This window comes from Gekko japonicus, unplaced genomic scaffold (assembly GCF_001447785.1).
Source record: "Gekko japonicus isolate JY-2015 unplaced genomic scaffold, Gekko_japonicus_V1.1 scaffold427, whole genome shotgun sequence".
In the NCBI taxonomy this organism is placed as follows: Eukaryota; Metazoa; Chordata; class Lepidosauria; order Squamata; family Gekkonidae; genus Gekko; species Gekko japonicus.
In genome coordinates, this window is record NW_015163101.1 from 717,716 (window position 1) to 736,070 (window position 18,355).

Below are 18,355 nucleotides of genomic sequence, written 5' to 3' on the forward strand. Positions count from 1 at the left end.
AAGACTGGAAGGGAGGGGGCCAGGCACAGCTCCCTGGGGAGGTTCTTCCATAGCTGTGGGGCTGCAACTGAAAAGACCCACCACAGTGGTCAAGCGTGCACCCTGAACAAGGGTTGCCAACTGCTGGTTTCAAAAATCCTGGGGTCCCACAGGGCAGCCAAGCCATGGAAGACCAAGCGGTGTGAGCGAAGCTGGCTAGAAGGCAGAGGTCGATTTGGGGGGGATCGCGGGGGGATCGCAGTTCCCCCGGGTGAGATGCGGGGGGGGGGGCACATGACGAAGCCCCACCCCCTGCTTCCGGCCGCCCCGCTTCCGGCCCTCATTCAGCCAGGAGGAGGCAGGAGAAGAGGGAGGGTAAGTTGCTTCCTCCCTGCCTCTCCCCACTCCTGCCTGCCTGGGGCCAGGGAGGGCCTTGGTGGGGCTTCCTCGCACTCCCGCCGGCCTTGCAGGTCCACCGCTGGGCCTCTGATGTCAGGGGGTGGGGCATATGCTAATGTTATGCTAATGAGTTCCCCTAGCTCTTTTTCTACAAAACGACCCCTGCTAGAAGGGCCATATTTTCAAACAGAAAGCAGTACCTGGCCAGGGCTGGGAAGTGGGTGGAGCCCAGATGGACCACAGAGATTCTTCTGTTCTTCTGTGCAGCTGGTGACTCGCCTCAACAGGATGCAGCTTTCCTAGCTTTTCAGAGCTGCTTGTCTGACAAACATTTTTTTCTAATGGGAAAAGGTCTTGAGCCCATTGGTAGAGGGCTTGCTCTGCTTGCAGAAGGTCTCCTGCCTCCGCTTGAAAGGGGTCCTGGGATGCTGCTGTTGAAATACCTTTCTCTGCCCGAAAGCCTTCAAAGCCATTGCCAGGCAGAGGAGAAGAAGAAGAGATTGGATTTATACCCCACCCTTCACTTGGAGTCTCAGAGTGGCTTACAAACTCCTTTCCCCTCCCCTCCCCACAACAGACACCCTGTGAGGTGGGTGGGGCTGAGAGAGCTCTGACAGAAACTGCTCTTTTTCAAGGACAGCTGTGCCAGAGCTTGTGACTGACCCAAGGTCACACCAGCAGGTGCAAGTGGAGGAGTGGGGAATCAAACCCGGTTCTCCCAGATTAGAGCCCACACGCTTAACCACTACACCAAACATGAGGCTAGGCAGAGGTGGAAGGGGAGAGCTTCATTTGGCGCTCGCCTCAGCATGGTGATTTGGTGACCAGGCTCTGCTGCCTATTGAATTTCTGCCTGTCGCGAAGGAACTAAGCCTGGCTAAGGGGAGAGGAGAAAGGTGGCGAGCGCATTCTGGGCTGATGCCAGTTGGCAGCACGACCCGTGGGCTGAGGGAGGGTCGCGGAGGTGGCTGCGTGACCTCCCCCCCCCCCCCAGCACCACCCACCTGCTAATTTCCCAAAGACGTGTTTCAAATAAAAGCAGCTGGCATATAATGCGGCCCTTTGAAGACAGACTCCCTTGGCAACAATAGAGTGGAAAGAACAAAAGATATTGTGGGTTTATTTTAGGCTCTCTGACAATAGAATCGCACGGCAGGAGCTGCCATGCTCCTGGTGGCACAGCAAAGAAACGGCAGGTTGGCCACCCCATCAGAAGGTGTGCAGAGACTTGTCGTGCTGGTGAGGGGGAGTGAGGAATTAAAGGACTTTCCCTTGGTGATCTTAGGGGGGAAGGCGCCGTAGCATTCTGAACAGTGTTTGTGCCCACAGCTGTCTGGCGCACCAAGTGCCAACAAGACACTTGGGCTCAAATTATATGGGCATCGGCATCTGCTTCATGATACACTTGTTTATGAGGTACCTCCGGGTTAACTGCTTTGATCAGAACAAAGTTTGAGTCCAATGGCACATTTAAGACCAACAAAGTTTTATTCTGGGTAGCAGCTCTGTTGGTCTTAAAGGTGCCACTGGACTCAGACTTCGTTCTGCTGTTTCAGACCAACACGGCAACTGTTATGTCTGCTGACCGCCACCAGGGGTCAGGGAATACCCCTGAGCTTGACTCTGAAGGAACAATGGGGACTAGGCTCCTAGTCTTTCCAGGGGGGAACCAATAGGACCGTGGCGGGAGATTTAAACCCACCAACGGGACCTAGGGGAGTGTCCCCAGGTGACAGATGAGGCCAGGTGACAGATGAGGCCAGGAAGAAGAGCCTCCTACTCAGGTCATATGGACCCGCCATCGTAGAACTGGCCCAGTACCTACTCTCCCCTAAGACGCTCGATGACTGCACCTTCGATGAAATCGTCACGGCTGTCCAGAACCACTACACGCCTAAGCCTTCAGAGATGACGTGCCACGTGGTGTTCCACCAGCTGAGTCAGCAAGGCTGCGAAATGGCCGCGGAGTTCCTTGCGGAGCTCCGCCGCTTGGCATCCAAGTGCAAATTTGGGGCGCACTTGGACATGGCCCTTTGAGACCATTTCATCACAGGACTACGGGAGGAGTGAACTTTCTGGGGTTCACGGTGGTCACAGAGGGCCTACACCCGACCAGAGACAAAGTAAAGGCAATCGTGGAGGCTCCACCACCGAAGTCTAAAACCGAATTACAGGCATTTTTAGGGATTCTCAATTTCTACCACACCTTTCTTCCCCACAAGGTGGCAGTAGCGGAGCCCCTCCATCGCTTGTTAGACAAGCAGGCCCCTTAGGTGTGGGGGCCCCGCCAGGCTGCCGCATTCCGGAATGTTAAAGAACTGTTGATCTCCAAATCGGTCCTGGCCCACTTCGATGAGGCGCTGCCTGTGGTCTTGGCGTGCGACGTCTCACCCTATGGCGTGGGTGCGGTACTGGCGCATCATCTCCCGGATGGGCGGGAGGTCCCGGTCACGTATTACTTGCGCACTCTATCTGCGGCTGAGCGGAACTACGCCTAGATAGATCATGAGGGACTAGCCATAGTAGCCGGGGTCAAGAAGTTCCATGACTTCGTCTATGGCCGGCCGTTCACCATCGCCAAAGACCACCACCTGCTCCTCGGCTTTTTCGCGCCCGATCACAGGACGCCACAAGTCCTCTCCCCGCAGGTCTTGCGGTGGTCCATTTTCCTTGCGAGCTACGATTACCAGCTACAACACCACCGCTATGGGCCATGCCGATGCCCTTAGCCGTCTTCCCCTACCGGGGGTGGCCTGTGAAGACAGAGGGCCCGGAGTTCACTGCGCTTACGGCCCACCGGGTGGAGTTGTCAGCACACAAAGTATGCCTGCTGTGGGGTGACAGGGTTGTGGTCCCCAGCGCCCTCTGACAACAAGTCCTCCAGGCCCTTCATGAAGCGCACCCAGGCATCATTAGGATGAAAGGCCTTGCCTGGAGCTATGTTTGGTGGCCAGGCATAGACACAGAGGTAGAGGCATGGGTGAAACGTTGCCCGACCTGCCAAGCCATCAGACCCAGCCCACCGAGTGCACCGTCCCAGTCATGGGAATCCACACGAACTCCGTGGTCCTGGCTCCACATAGACTTCGCCAGACCACTTCATGGACTGTTATTCCTAGTGACTGTGGATTCCTATTCAAAATGGCTGGAGATAAGCCCCGTCTCCGCGACGTCCACAAAGGCCACCATCCGTACCCTCCGAAAGATCTTCACCACCCACGGGTTGCCAGACACCATCGTCTCGGACAACGGGACGGCGTTTACGTCGGAGGAATTCCAGCAGTTTCTCTGCGACAACATGATGAAACACATTAGGTCAGCGCCGTTCCACCCCGCTACAAACTGCCAAGTGGAACGCATGGTCCGAACGGCGAAGGAGGCATTAAACCGCCTGACAGAGGTAGACTGGGAATTTCACATAGCCCATTTCCTCTTAGCGCAAAGAACAACACCAAACCCTGTAAGCGGTCACTGCCCAGCAGAACTCCTCATGGGTCGGAGACCAACAATCCTCCTGGACCGCTCCCGAGCCACAGAACTCCTCCAGAGCATCCCAGCACATCAGACGGGCCCCCGGAGGGTCCAGTACCACCCCCCGATGGTCCACTAGAGAACAGCGGTCCCCGTCGTACTTAAAGGACTATGTAACCTAGGGTGGGTCTGAACTATGGGGGGAGGGATGTTAAGTCAGCTGACTGCCACCAGGGGCCAGGGAATACCCCCGAGCTTGACTCTGAAGGAACAATGGGGACTAGGCTCCTAGTCTCTCCACTGGGGAACCACTAGGACTGTGGCGGGAGATTTAAACCCACCAACGGGACCTAGGGGAGTGTCCCCAGGTGTGTATATAGTTGGCCAGCCGGCCAGTAGTCTTTGTCTTTGTTGTGTACCAGTAAACCGTGCTGATCACTACATCCGTATTAGTGGTTTCTACATGCGTCTAACCCACTACACTTCAGCGACCCACCGGGATCTATCTGCTTAATCAACTCCAATAAATGGCTTTGAAAGCCCAAGCCAGGGACAGGCTCCCTTCCTCCAGCTTGTATCTTGAGCCTAAAGAGCCCCCCCCCCGGGAAATTATTTGCATAACTTTGTAACTGCACGGGACCTCTCCAAAGTCATGCAAAACTTCCTCCTGGGTCTCTCTTTAGGCTCAGGAAAGAGGCTGGGGGGGGAGCAGGAGCCCCCTCCTCCATCCATCCCACCTGTTGTCAGCAAAATCAGCTCCTGTCTTTCCCGTCACCTACTGCCAGATCTTTTAACTGGAGATACCAAGGATTGAACCTGGGACCTTCTGCATGTCAAGCAGATGCTCTGCCACTAAGCCACAGCCCCTCCCCATCTAGTGTAGCCCTTATTCGGAACATGATTGCTGGTCCATCAAGTCCAGGACTGTGACTGGCAGTGGATCATTCCCAGCCCACTCGCCAAAGACCTGTTTAATGCAGTCTGCTACTGATTGAGTGTATTATTTATTTATTTAAGCATTGTGAGACTGCGTTTCCCCCTAGAGGGAACCAAGGCAGTTTAAAACACATGCCCAAAGAAAAACCAATCTGGGCTAGTCTGGATTCCGGGCTACAACCCACAAGCCAAAAGCCCTCTACCTCTGAGCCCACAAAGGCTAAATACCTGCCGGAAGAGGAGAGGAGAAATTCAGCCTAAATGGAGCTCCCTGACGGCTTGCTTGCTGCCCATAGGATCGTCCTTGTCCCGTGCCCCTTCCCCATCAGCTCAAGACCTCCTGCATGCCAGGCATGTGCTCAGCCAATAAGCCAATTAAAAGCTGAAGCCCAAAAACAAATAGAGAACTGTTCTCCATCTGAGAACCAGGGTAGCACCAGCAGCAGCAGCAGATGTAAGCGTTACTAAGCTGTATCAAGGTAATAGCTGTTGATGGCACTTGGGGGAAGAGGGTGAAAATTCTTTGCCTCTGGCTTGCTGTAGCTGTGTTTCTGTGAAAGAGCCGCTCTTGCAGTCCCCTGTGGTTGTGTGAGAAGATACCTGGTAAATCCACCAGCTGAAGGCTCTCCCAGTGCAGCCACTGTTTAAATTAGCACTACATTTAGCCAGCTGCCATTGGAATCTTACAAAGATGTGAACAGGCATGCCAATTTGGCAGTGCTGCGGGAACAGCGACAAAACTACCAAGGTTTGCTTGGTACTTGCTTGGTACCACTTCAAAGACACGTGGTAGAGGAGCCTTGAGCCCTTCTGTCTGTTCGGGGGTCCATTGGCGTCTGGGTCAGTTTGGAGCCCAGGCCCACATGCTTCTGCTCTCTACTCACTGTATTATATCAAATTCAGCAGCAACTCTAGAAATACCGCTCTCTTTCTTGCTGCCCCAGTCTTTGTCTCTTCCTGGTAAGGAGGTTTTATAAATGCTTCGAGTTCAGATGTTATTATTAAAAAAACAGGATTCTGGGGCTGCATTTAGTAGCCGTGTGCATTATTGACCCTTGTGATTGGCAGGCAGTATGAAGCCTCTGCCAGGATCACCTTGTTATTAAGTGTATCTGTGTTGGGGATTCTGGGGCTGCATTCAGTAGCCGTGTGCACTATTGACCCTTGTGATTGGCAGGCAGTATGAAGCCTCTGGATAGGCCGGACAGGGTATAAATGTACCACCTGGCCAACCGGTTGTGCTGCAGGCACCCTGTAGGGCTCCGGTAACTGATTCGGTTGGAGAATACACACTGTGGATCTGGGCCCCAGTTCAGCGGAGACACAGTCATGCAGAGGAGAGACAGAATTTCACAGGGCTGTTTGTTAATGTATCGTGTGGGGGAGGCTGCATTTTGTGTGCCTGGAAGAGCACCCTGTTTCCCCGAAAATAAGACACCGTCTTATATTTATTTTTTCTCAAGAAGACACACTAGGGCCTATACCACAAATGCATAGAAATCCTGCTAGGGCTTATTTTGGGGGTAGGTCTTATTTTCGGGAAAACAGGGTATTATGTACCTCAGTTTATCTTTCTTTCTTTTTTTAAAGTATTTTATTTAGATTTTTAACATAATTAATAATACAAGACATTTATATTGATTTTACAATACTATTTGGAGCATCCTATCTATATATTTCTAACCACCTGTCTAGTTTCTGCCATCTTTTCTTAAACACACTGTCAAATCTTCCCGCAAGTAACATATTAATTTTGTCCATTGCTTTTATGTCCATAATTTTTGTAATTAATTCTTCTCTATCTGGCAATTTTTCAGATTCCCAACATCTTGCTATAGCTATTCTCGCGGTTGTGAGGATGTAGAGTATTATCAGTTTATCTTTCTGATCTTTTGAGTATGCACAGAAGTTGGAGTGGGCTTGAGGGGCTACTCTGAGGGCTCCTGAAGAGATCTCATTGGGGGGGGGATGACGAAACGCAGAGGTGTTTGTCTTTTCTCCAAATCCCCAGGGTACTGAGGCAAGCAGCATGTGGCCAAGCGAAGCCAGGAGCTGATTCTGCCTTCCACTTCTTGCTTTGTTGCCGCCTCTTAATACCTAGATTTGAATAGCTCTTCTCAGTTATGAGGCATGAATATTTCATCTGCCTAATCTGGATTAACATGCCGTGTCATGTTCAATGAGCATCTCTGGAGGAGGTTTGGAAGGAGCAGAGCGGCGAGCTCCATTCCTCTGAGCCTTCACGTGGAAGGCGGGCTGTCATGCCGCATGTACTGCTGAGGTGCCCCCGTTGTGCCGGTGTAATTGTCGGTGTGCCTTTGCATTCCAGAGGTTCGGGACTTGGGGCTGTGAAACAGAGCTGCTATTTTAAAGTATATCCCATGGGGGACATCAAGTAACCGTAAGAGCTAACGATGAGGTGGAGATGAGTGTGTGGTCTGTCCGATCGCATTAGCTCAGCCACACCGGAAGAACACTGGAAGGCAGGCAGCCCATGCAGCAGAGGGGAAGGGGAGACGGAGAATGGATAGGAATCCGACTGAGGGTAGATCAGCTCCCTTGTCTTTTCATGTTGCCATCGCCAGAATTGAGAAGGGAGAGGGAGTAGAGTGCCAGGCCAAGCCCTGCACAGTGAAACAAAAAGGCAAAAGTCCAATTCCCTGTTTTTGAGAGCTCACCATTCCAATTTCGAAAACAGACTAGACAATGGAAGGGAGAATGGGCCACGAGGAACCAGGTGTGGTTTAATTCCCATGCCAGGGGGACTTTGAGGAGGGGTTGCAGGAAGAGAAGGAAAAAGTTAACACGAGGTGGGCATTTGCAAGCACAGTTGCGGGCAGAAGGGGCAGCAAAGCAGCTGGAGCATTTGACACGGTTGGACTTGGTCAGTGACGAGGACTGAAGGCGGAAGTAAAGGTAGAAGGGGAGGGGTCAAGCAAGGCTGTTCTTCTCTCTCTTCTGTGTAAGTCATGCCATGTCTGGAGTCCCGGGTCCAGTTCCACGGACCAGGGCAAAGACTTGTTCTCTGCTCTCCAGCGAGCAAGGCTAGACCTAGTGGGCTTAAAGTAAAAGGTAAAGGTAAAGGTTCCCTTGCTCGAAAGCCAGTCGAATCCGACTCTAGGGTTGCGGTGCTCATCTCCGTTTCAAAGCCGAAGAGCCAGCGCTGTCCGAAGACGTTTCCGTGGTCATGTGGCCGGCATGACTAAACACCAAGGCGCATGGAACGCTGTTACCTTCCCACCGAAGCGGTACCTATTTATCTACTTGCAATTTCTTGCTTTCGAACTGCTAGGTTGGCAGGAGCTGGAACTAGAGACGGGAGCTCACTCCGTCATGCGGCACCCTGGGTCTCGAACTGCTGAACTACTGACCTTCCACAGTTCAGCATCTTAACCACTTGAGCCACTGCAGCTCCTGGGCTTAAAGTACGGGAGGGTAAATTGTCGCTGAACCTTCGCAGAAGCATCCTAACAGCAGGAATGATTTGACCAAGGAATCCGTTGCCCTGGGCGGTGGCCTCTTGCACACTGGAGGTCTTCAGGAAGACGCTGGACAGCAGTCCACTGAGGATGCTGCAGTTCAGGAACTCCTGCATTAGTGGGCAGGAGGTTGGATCAACTAGAGAGCCTATGAGACTTCTCCCAAGTGGATGGTTCTAGAACTCTTTTCTCTTCTCAGTGGCTCTGGCCTCTTTCATCCCTCAGGTCCGAGCCATGAGGCTGTCGTTTGTCGGAGAGATGGGCTGGGAGCTTCACGTGCCCAGGGAGCACTGCGTGAGGGTCTACCGGTCCGTCATGAAGGCTGGTGCCAAGTATGGCATAACCAACGCTGGCTACAGGGCCATCGACTCCCTCAGCATTGAAAAAGGTTTGTCTGAGTCCTTGTTTTGTTTGTGAGAATGGCTTGGAGACTGACTACCATTAAAGCCCATAAAGCATCCCCAAACCCTCGACATGATAAAGTTGCCAGGCTGGAGAAGCTCCAAGTATCTGGCTTATTTCCGTCTTATAGCTGCCATTCTTACATGTACTGTTGCTTAAGAATGCGTCCCACCCTTCTGGTTGGGGGGAGGGCAAAGTTCCTTATACTGAGTGCTTTGATTCCACCGTTTCCATTTGCCCTGAAATCCTCTCTGCATGCCTGTCTTCTCGGCCTGTATAACTCTGAGGGCTTATCTCTTCCCTTTGTCAGTCTTACTTAATTTTATTATGATCATAGATCAGCCAGCAACAACATAATCAGGTCAGCAATGCATAAAAGTAAATATGTCCACAAAATCTGGCCACTTTGAAGGTGGTTTCCTTGGAGTCATCTGAAAGGAGAAGGGACATGTAAGCTGTGTTGGATCTACCTGTTTTTATAAAAGGAAAATGCAATGGCAGATGTTTAACGGTTTGAACCACATTTTATTGCCAAGAACAAATCCACTGAGAATAGAGGGTATGTGTCTCCCTACCAGAAGAGCTACAGGCTAAGACACTGACGTAGGCCAAAGTGAAGGCTCTTCAGTATTTAAGGAATCCTAAGGCATAAAGAAGAGAGAGAAGAGATTGTGATTTATACCCCGCCCTTCACTACCCAAAGGTGTCTCAGAGCAGCTTACAAACTCCTTTCCCCTCCCCTCCCCACAACAGACACCATGTGAGGTAGGCGGGGCTGAGAGAGCTCTTGACAGAAACGGCTCTTTTTCAAGAACAGCTCTTATCAGAGCTACGGCTTGCCCAAGGTCCAGCAAGTGGAGGAGTGGGGAATCAAACACAGTTCTCCCAGATTAGAGTCCACGCGCTTAACCACTACACCAAACTGGTGTGCCAAAGGTATTCCATTGGGAAAAATTTTTTTTGCCGTGGTTTCCTGCTGCTGGAGAGGTTTGAGCCTGTTCTCTGTTAACTTGGAGGGATGTATCCCAAATTCCACGCGCTTAACCACTACACCAAACTGGTGTGCCAAAGGTATTCCATTGGGAAAAATTTTTTTTGCCGTGGTTTCCTGCTGCTGGAGAGGTTTGAGCCTGTTCTCTGTTAACTTGGAGGGATGTATCCCAAATTCTTTTTTTTTTTTTTCTTAATCTTTTGCTCCTCAAAACCCAAGATGCTTGTAGGGCTGTGTAAACCCACAAAGTTGTGACTGCTCAACAGCTCATCCATCCTGAATGGAAAATGTGCGTAAGAATTAGTGAAGTTAATTCAAGCAGGTTGAAATTTATCTTGAGCCCAAAGCCTATTGCTTGGAGCTCTTTCTCTATTATCAGGAAGCTTGAGGAGCAAAAAAAATTAAAATACTGTTCCCCAGGCCCAACCTCTTGCTTGCTTTTCCTGTTTCCCTAGCAAGCTGTGATCAGACATTATCAACAGGTATATTTCTTGGCAGGCTACAGACACTGGCATGCAGACCTTCGGCCTGATGACACTCCCCTGGAAGCTGGCCTGACCTTTACGTGCAAACTGAAAACTGACATCCCTTTCCTCGGACGGGAAGCCATAGAGGCTCAGAAAACAGCTGGCATATTCCGCCGCCTGGTCTGCTTCACGGTTGATGAGTGAGTAGCAAGCTGCAGAAACCAGGCTGGTGGGTCATAGAATCATAGAGTTGGAAGGGACTTCCAGGGCCATCTAGTCCAACTACCTGCACAATGCAGGAAATTTGCAAATAGTTCCCCCTCCACACCCGCAGTGACCACTGTTCCATGTTCAGAAGATGACACAAAACCTCCAGGATCCCTGGCCAAACTGGCCTGGAGAAAACTTGCTTCCTGACCCCAAAGTGGCAATCAGCATTTCCCTGGACATGTAAGAAAGGGCCACGAGAACTAAGCACTGAGGCGACCCTTCCTGCCCTCCCTCTCATGATCTGCCTAAGTTCACAGAATCAGCATTGCTGTCAGATGGCCATCTAGCCTTGGTTCGAAATCCTCCAAAGAAGGAGGGTCCACCACCTCCTGAGGAATCCTCCTGAGGAACCACTCTCATGGTCAGGAAGTTCTTCCTAATGTTTAGCCGAAAACTCTTCTGATTTAATTTCATCCCATTGGTTCTGCTCCGACCTTCTGGGGCAACAGAAAACAACTCCGTATCATCCTCTATATGACAGTACTTGAAGATGATTATCATATCACCGCTCAGTCCTCTCTCCAGGCTAAACATACCCAGCTCCTTCAGCCTTTCTTCATAGGACTTGGTCTCCAGACCCCTCACCATCTTCGTTGCCCTTCTCAGGACATAATAATAATAATAATACTTTCAATTTATTAATCGCTTTCCCCAGTGGGCTCAAAGCGGTGTACAGTTACACATTTTAGACAGGGGACTAACAATGTTCATAGGGGATAGGGAGGACAACATATATTCATTTAATTGCACACACTGTCACTGCACGGTGTAAACATCATCTGGCTTGACTCAGTCATTTTCCGAATGGCTGCTTGTCGGCCAGGCTTCAGGACCTGTATGTCAAATCGCCACACTGCCACCGCCTGGCCGGAAACATCCACTGCAGGGATTTTTGTAGCCGAGAAGTTCTTCCACCTTTTCCGAACCTTGACCAGGACGTCCCGACCGTCAGCTAACACCCTCCCACAAGGGAGATTGGTGTGCCCACCCTCTCTAAGGAGTGGTTCCCATTTTATCTACTCGCCGAAGCTTTCGAATCGCTGGGTGGACGATGAGCTGGGGACAACAGGCTGGCTGCTCACACCAGCACGGGGCTCGAACTAACACAGTTCGGATGTTAAGACAGTGGGATATACCCACTGTGCCACCACATGTTTCAGCTTGTCTATATCCTTCTTAAATTGCGGTGCTCAAAACTGAACACAATACTCTAGGTGAGGTCTAACCAGAGCAGAGTAAAGTGGTACCATCAGTACCATCACTTTGCATGATCTGGGTACTATACTTCTGTTTGATATCTGCACTCGATGTCCTGTGATATTTGGAATGATATGAGAGTTAGAATTCAACAGCATTTAGCCATTAAAAGCTGGTGTAATACAGTACTTAATTTCTAACACTGTCTGGTCTGCTGGGCAGTAGAGCTTATTTATCTGACCGCGTGAGATGGATGGCAAGCAGTGGTATTCATTCTTTGCCATACTATGAGATTGGATATTTGCTTTGCTTGTGTTCTTTAGAAAGGTGCCCATGTTTGGGCTGGAGGCCATCTGGAGAAACGGCAAAGTCATTGGACACATCCGGAGGGCCGACTTTGGACACGCTATTAACAAGACCATTGCGTATGGATACATCTGGAATCCTGAGGGAGAGCCGGTGAGTGTGGGGAAATCAAACTACCAGGGTGTCCTGGGTCAGGCTGAGATGAACAGAGGAGCATGCCTGGGTATGGTGGGAGGCTTCTGAGTGATCCGGTGTCTGTCAGACTGGCCTCCTGGCCTGGGTGCCTTTATAAGAAGGGAGCTTGCAAAACTGGCATTCGGATCTCTGGGAGGCTTTTATTCTAGAGGAAGCCTCATGTCCTGTCTTGCCCAGATGCCGGGCATCTTGTTTTTAAGGTGCAAAATGGTTTCTAAGTAAAGGTAAAGGTTCCCTTGCTCGAAAGCCAGTCGAATCCGACTCTAGGGTTGCGGTGCTCATCTCCGTTTCAAAGCCTAAGAGCCAGCGCTGTCCGAAGACATTTCCGTGGTCATGTGGCCGGCATGACTAAACACCAAGGTGCACAGAACGCTGTTACCTTCCCACCGTAGTGGTACCTATTTATCTACTTGCAGTTTCTTGCTTTCGAACTGCTAGGTTGGCAGGAGCTGGAACTAGAGACGGGAGCTCGCTCCGTCATGCGGCACACTCGGGTCTCGAACTGCTGAACTACCAACCTTCCAGAGCCTGCAGTTCAGCGTCTTAACCACTTGAGCCACCGCAGCTCCAAAAATGGTCTCTAGGTGCATGTTAAAATGCAATGTGTACATGTGACTATGACACATACCCATAGTTCAGCTGTTCCCTCAGCATGTCTCAGAGAGTACAGCCCCAGTGTGAACACCCTTAGATACCCCCCCAGTTTCCTCTAAGCTGTGCTAGGGGGTGCTGGTGCACAAAATTGTAACAGCCAATGCAGGGATTACTGGTTTCAGCCCACAAGGCATTTTCCCTTCTTTGAAAACAATGGATGGGGGCACCTCCTTCTGGGGCCCATAGAATTGGACCCCCTGATCCAATTATTTTGACACTTGGACAGAGGTCCGAGGAGAGGCACCAGCAACTATGCTGCAAATTTGGTGCCACTACCTCAAAAAAACAGCCCCCCCCCCAAGAATAAGAATGAGATGGTAGAGCTTAAGGGAAAACTATTTATTTGGGGTGTAATAGGATGGGGATTAATGATAATGAATTATAAACAGTCTTAGAGGAACATAAAGTTCTCCTATAGTTTTGGAAGAGAGATCTAAAAAGTCTGAAGAATTAATAGTGACATAATAATAAAAAACTATTAAACCTCTGAAGAAAAATGCCAAAAAACCCGAGCCGGTTGGGGATGAGAGATATAAGAAGGTCGGAGTGGTATGAGAAGATTGTTGGTGGATAAATAATTGTAGGTTGCAGGTTAGATTAATGTTAGGCTGGTAGAACAAGAGTGGTAGTCCATGAATAATGGTGAATAAATTGCTGTAGAGATGAATGGGAAATGTGATAATTAAATGTTAATGAATTGTTAAATTAATTTTAAGGGTAAATATGAAAATACGAAAAACCATATAAAAAACTTAGCGTAACACGGTGCCCCTGTGCTGTATATAAGGGAACCAACAAGATGCATTAGGAGGGTGTAGAATTGAATAAGGATAATAGATTTGTTTAAGAAGCTAAAATAAGGTCATACATCATTGATCTGATGGGAATTAGCAATAAGAAGTGTTAAAGATAGAATAAGAACTTTTCAACGCAGATGTGAATGTAAGAGTAAGGATAAGGGTAAATTTGTGTAAAAGATAAGTAAAGGGTAAATTTTTCTGTGTTGTTGTGAAAAAAATATGATGTCCTGGGAATACTTTAGTGTAATCTTGTTGTCTAATTTGTTTGTATGTACAGCATAGGTCTATAATGGTAAAAACACAATAAATATATTTGCAAAAAAAAAAAACAGCCCCCCCCCAGATACCCCTAGATTGATTCTCCATTATAGCCTATGGGTCCATTGACTATTACAGGGTGCAATGGAGCTGGGGGGAAATTATTTTTTTTTGCACACCTCTATTATGCTTTTCAGTATGATTTGTAAGCTTCCTTGCGTCTCTGGAGGACAGATCTACCAATATAGTGGAAAGGGGTGGGTGAAATTTGACTTGATTCTGTTTTCTCTTATAATGTTTACATTATTCTTAAAATATAGTTTAAATATAATTTAAAAGAGTTTATTCAGAGATTTTTACAAGGTTATGGAAGTAATCTTCTAAAAAAACCTAATTTACGAGATGTAGAGTCAAATGTCGAGTCGCTCACAACTTTAATGCTACTAGCTCTTTTCACTCACGAGGTAGAATTTCTGCTCACAACACTGTGGCGCTTAGAGGGAAGATTGCTGGCAACCCTCCCTCTCCTCTTTGTTTCTGGCTCTGCCTCTTATATGCAGGTCCTTTGTGTATGTGTGTGTGTGTGTGTGTGTTTTATGCACTGATGCTTCTGAAGGAAATTTTGGACAGTAGGCCAGATTCCTGCCAGTGCAGTTGCAGGGAGATCTTTTCTGAAGAATTGCCTTGGATTCTTCAGTCCCAGCAGTCTTGTGTTCTGATGGGAGTAGTCCCAAAAGCTCTCCTGTGGAGGACTACAATATTTTAAAGTGTTCCTTTGAGAAAGCCCAGCCAAATTAATTTCTAGCCAGAACCCCGCCCTCAAGGCCAATCCCTGAGACGGCTTCATCTGCCAGCCTTCTCTAGGATTAAGTTTTTTTAAATATATTTTTATTGGGTTTTCACTATAATGCACACACCTATAAAGGTAAAGGTAAAGGTTTCCCTTGCTCGAAAGCCAGTCGAGTCCGACTCTAGGGTTGCGGTGCTCATCTCCGTTTCAAAGCCAAAGAGCCAGCGCTGTCCGAAGACATTTCCGTGGTCACGTGGCCGGCATGACTAAACACCAAGGCGCACGGAACGCCGTTACCTTCCCACCAAAGTGGTACCTATTTATCTACTTGCAATTTCTTGCTTTCGAACTGCTAGGTTGGCAGGAGCTGGAACTAGAGACAGGAGCTCACTCCGTCATGCGGCACCCTCGGGTCTCGAACTGCTGAACTACCGACCTTCCACAGCCTGCAGTTCAGCATCTTAACCACTTGCGCCACCGCAGCTCCGCACACACCTATAACATATTTTAAATAAGCAATCCATCCAGTTAACACCCTATACTACGGAGGAGTTCTAAACAGCAACAGGTCAAACAAGCATAATTACATTTTTCTTCTAATCAATCACTAAATAGAGTAATTATCAAGTACATATATCTCCATTAGTAATAGTTTTTAAGATTCTCAAAATCAACATTGTTCTCTCGAGACAAATGCTGGAAAAATTCCTACTTCTAGGATTAAGTTTTGAGGACCCAAAAATCAGGGCTTTGTCCGTGCTGGGGCCGGCCTGCGCTCTGGGACATCCTACCCAGTGAAGCTTATTGGACAGTGTCTGTTGTGCAGGTGAGGAAAGTCTTGCTCCAGCAACGGCAACTGACTTATCTTTATTCTCCTTTCTTTTAAAAAGCAGTTTAAGGAGTTTTTAGCTACATCTCAGTTTATATTTTATTCATATCATGGTTGTTTTAAATATCATTATGAGCTGCCTGGAAGGCTTGAGCAGGCTACATAATGGAGTAGAATTCTTTTTTAAAAAGAGAGAACACACATATTGTGGGTCGGGGCCCTGAGACCCACAAACTGCCCCCTGCTTTCCTCTAGGGAAGGTCAGGGGCAGACTCCAGCATGGGAATGACCCTGGCAGTTAGCAGCCAAGGGCTTCCCCCCGTTCCCGGGCCCTGCACCCCGTCCTTCCTTGCTGTCTTTGCTGGCATCTAGCAATGTGACAAGCAGCCTGAAGCAGAGAAGGAGTCTTGCATGGGAGGGGGGGGCGTGTTGGTGAAAGATAAATCTCTCCACAGTCTCCTTTGTACCAGATGGACGAGCCCCCAGGGCTGTGAGTGTGTGTGTCTGTGCTCCAGAGGTTGGCACTGTTATGAAACGCCGCAGTGACAGTGACGTCACCCTGCTGTTGGTTCATTAGATTGGCTATTCGCGTTGGTCAAGCCCTGCTGTGAAGTTAGGACTGTCGATCTGTGGCTGATTGGTCACCTGATGAATCAGTTAAGTTGGAGTCTTTTCATTTTGCCAGATCCTCAGTAGACAATAAAACCTTTTCCCCATCACAAGGAGTAATAAAACAAAGGTACTGTTTGTCCTCTTAACAGTGAATGGTGGCTTTGCTTTATTAAGCTGGAAGTTACTTTTTGCTTTCTGCAGCGTTTCAGAAAGGCTCCTCTATTGCTTCTGTGCAGATGTTCTAGGGTACATGGGGAGGGGGGTACATGGGGGGGGCGTGGTTCTTCCATGTGGCTCCAGTCCTTCTCGTGTGACACGGCGGCTTACATGCGTAGACCTCCAGTGCACACAAGATCCAGTTTCTGCAACGTCTGCAGTGCACAGTCGGGGTGCCCTAGTGCTCACAGTCCATAGGCACTGCCAAGGAGATGTCCCTTCTGCAAAATGATGACGGGAGTGGCTGAGCGGGCATGATCTCATACACACCTTGTGTGTGCCCTAGAACATCTGGTGGAGAAGAGCAGGCCTGTTAGGTCAGTCATAGGAAAGGTCCATCTCCTCAGGTATCCCATTTCCAGCAGTGGCCAGCCAAAGGCATTTAAGAAGGTCACAAGCAGGGCATGCCAGCGAGGGTCTTCTCAGTTGCTCGGCCCTAGCGGCTGGTGTTCAGAGTAGGAGGGAGGAGGGGAGAGGAGGAGGAGGGAGGAGAAGAGGAGGAGGAAGAAGAAGAGGTTTTACACCCTGCCCTTCACTACCCGAAGGAGTCTCGGAGTGTCTTATGATCACTTACCCTTCCTTTCCCCACAACAGACACCCTGTGGGGTAGGTGGGGCTGAGAGAGCTCTGAGAGAGCTGTGACTGACCCAAGGTCACCCAGCTGGCTAGTGGAGGAGTGGGCAGTCAAGCCTGGTTCTCCAGATTAGAGTCCGCCGCTCTTAACCACTACACCATGCTGCTTCTGCATGTGGAAATTCCATTTGGCTACCCATTCTATCCTCCATGAGTTTTTCGGTACCTTTTAAAAGCCTTTTAAACTTATGAGTTCCATTTAAACTTGAGATTGAATGATGCATTGAACCACAGAAGTTCATGTAATTTGCACATTAAAACACATAAATCAATGAATTGTTAGACTGATTAGTTAGAGGACAGAAGATTGATCAAGCAATATTGTCCTGTGATTGGTTGTTGGCCCCTCTCCCCACTGGCTGACATGGGGGGCTGTGAAGTTGCCGGAGGCCTGCCTCCCCCCCCCCACCTCGACCTTGTTTATTTTGGGGAAACAAGCAGTCAGCCAGCAGACTGTGTGAGCACCCCTCCTTTCCCTCACTTCCTGACACCCACACACAAATATCCTGGATGTGACAGAAGCACATATTTGCCAGTCAGAAGCCCTGCCTCCAAAGGCCATAAGCATCTTCTTTGGCAACGTTAACTGCCAATTAAAGCAGCTGGAAGCAAGACCATGCAGGGCTGTCTCTTCCAAGCGTGGCCCAAATCCTGCGGTGCCACATTGGTGCTTTTGTCTCCAGTGGCACACGCTCTGCCATGCCCCACAGAAATGCATTAACCAGGTGTGGAAGGAGCGGGGTGGGTGGACGTGTCCTTTCCAGCTTGGCCGTGATGATAACGCTGATCTGATTTGCATGTGAATGGCAACTGGGAGAGAGCAAGAAGGAGCTTTTGGTGGTGGGAGCCTGCTAGGCGGTGCTCGAAGATCACTGGAGGCTGTTCGCAAAGACCACAGAGGTGGTGGGAGCGCCAGCTGAGGGGAAGGCAGAGGCCTCCCTGCGAATTGAGAAAGGGCAAGTAGCACAAAGCTATTTTATAACTGCAGTGCATTCAACCAGCCATTTTTTCACCAGCAGGACCAAGTTTCCCACTTCCTGGTCAGTTGCGGGTGAAGGATTTGTCCTCTAATGGGGGGAACAGCTTGGCAGGATCACTCCCTCTAATTTGTGTGCTGTCCCTCACAAAAAGGAGTTAGAGAAGGCTGCCCGCTTGCCCCTCTTCTATTTAATATATACGCAATTTTTTAAATCCAGTGCTTACAAGGGATGGATGTACATGCCCCTAAGCTTACGGGAGGGGAAAGTGTAGCAATACTTATGTATGCCGATGATGCCATTCTAGGGTTGCCAAATGTGCCCGGGGGGTGGGGAATCCCCCGCTTCGGCGCCCCGATTTCCGCCCCGGCGGAATCGGGGCCCAGGGGGAACCCCGCCCCCGAAGCTGCGTCACCAGAGGTGATGCAGCCACGTTGCTTACGTTGGGGGCGTGGCTGAGCTCGTCGGGGGGGGAAACCATATGTTTCCCCCCC

At 49.6% G+C, this 18,355-nt stretch overlaps 1 protein-coding gene and 1 non-coding gene across 2 annotated transcripts in view; one reads left to right on the forward strand and one right to left on the reverse strand.

Annotated features, from left to right (window-relative positions):
* The window catches only part of SARDH (sarcosine dehydrogenase), a 118,580-nt gene that overhangs the window by 95,122 nt on the left and 5,103 nt on the right, over nucleotides 1–18,355 (forward strand). Inside the window, exons 18-20 of the mRNA XM_015406747.1 lie at nucleotides 8,490–8,652; nucleotides 10,156–10,324; nucleotides 11,915–12,050. Of these exons, the coding sequence (XP_015262233.1) occupies nucleotides 8,490–8,652; nucleotides 10,156–10,324; nucleotides 11,915–12,050 (468 nt within the window). The remainder of the gene's footprint in view (nucleotides 1–8,489; nucleotides 8,653–10,155; nucleotides 10,325–11,914; nucleotides 12,051–18,355) is intronic.
* On the reverse strand, nucleotides 4,645–4,716 carry TRNAV-GAC. The gene has a single exon. It is a non-coding gene; the product is annotated as a tRNA-Val (tRNA).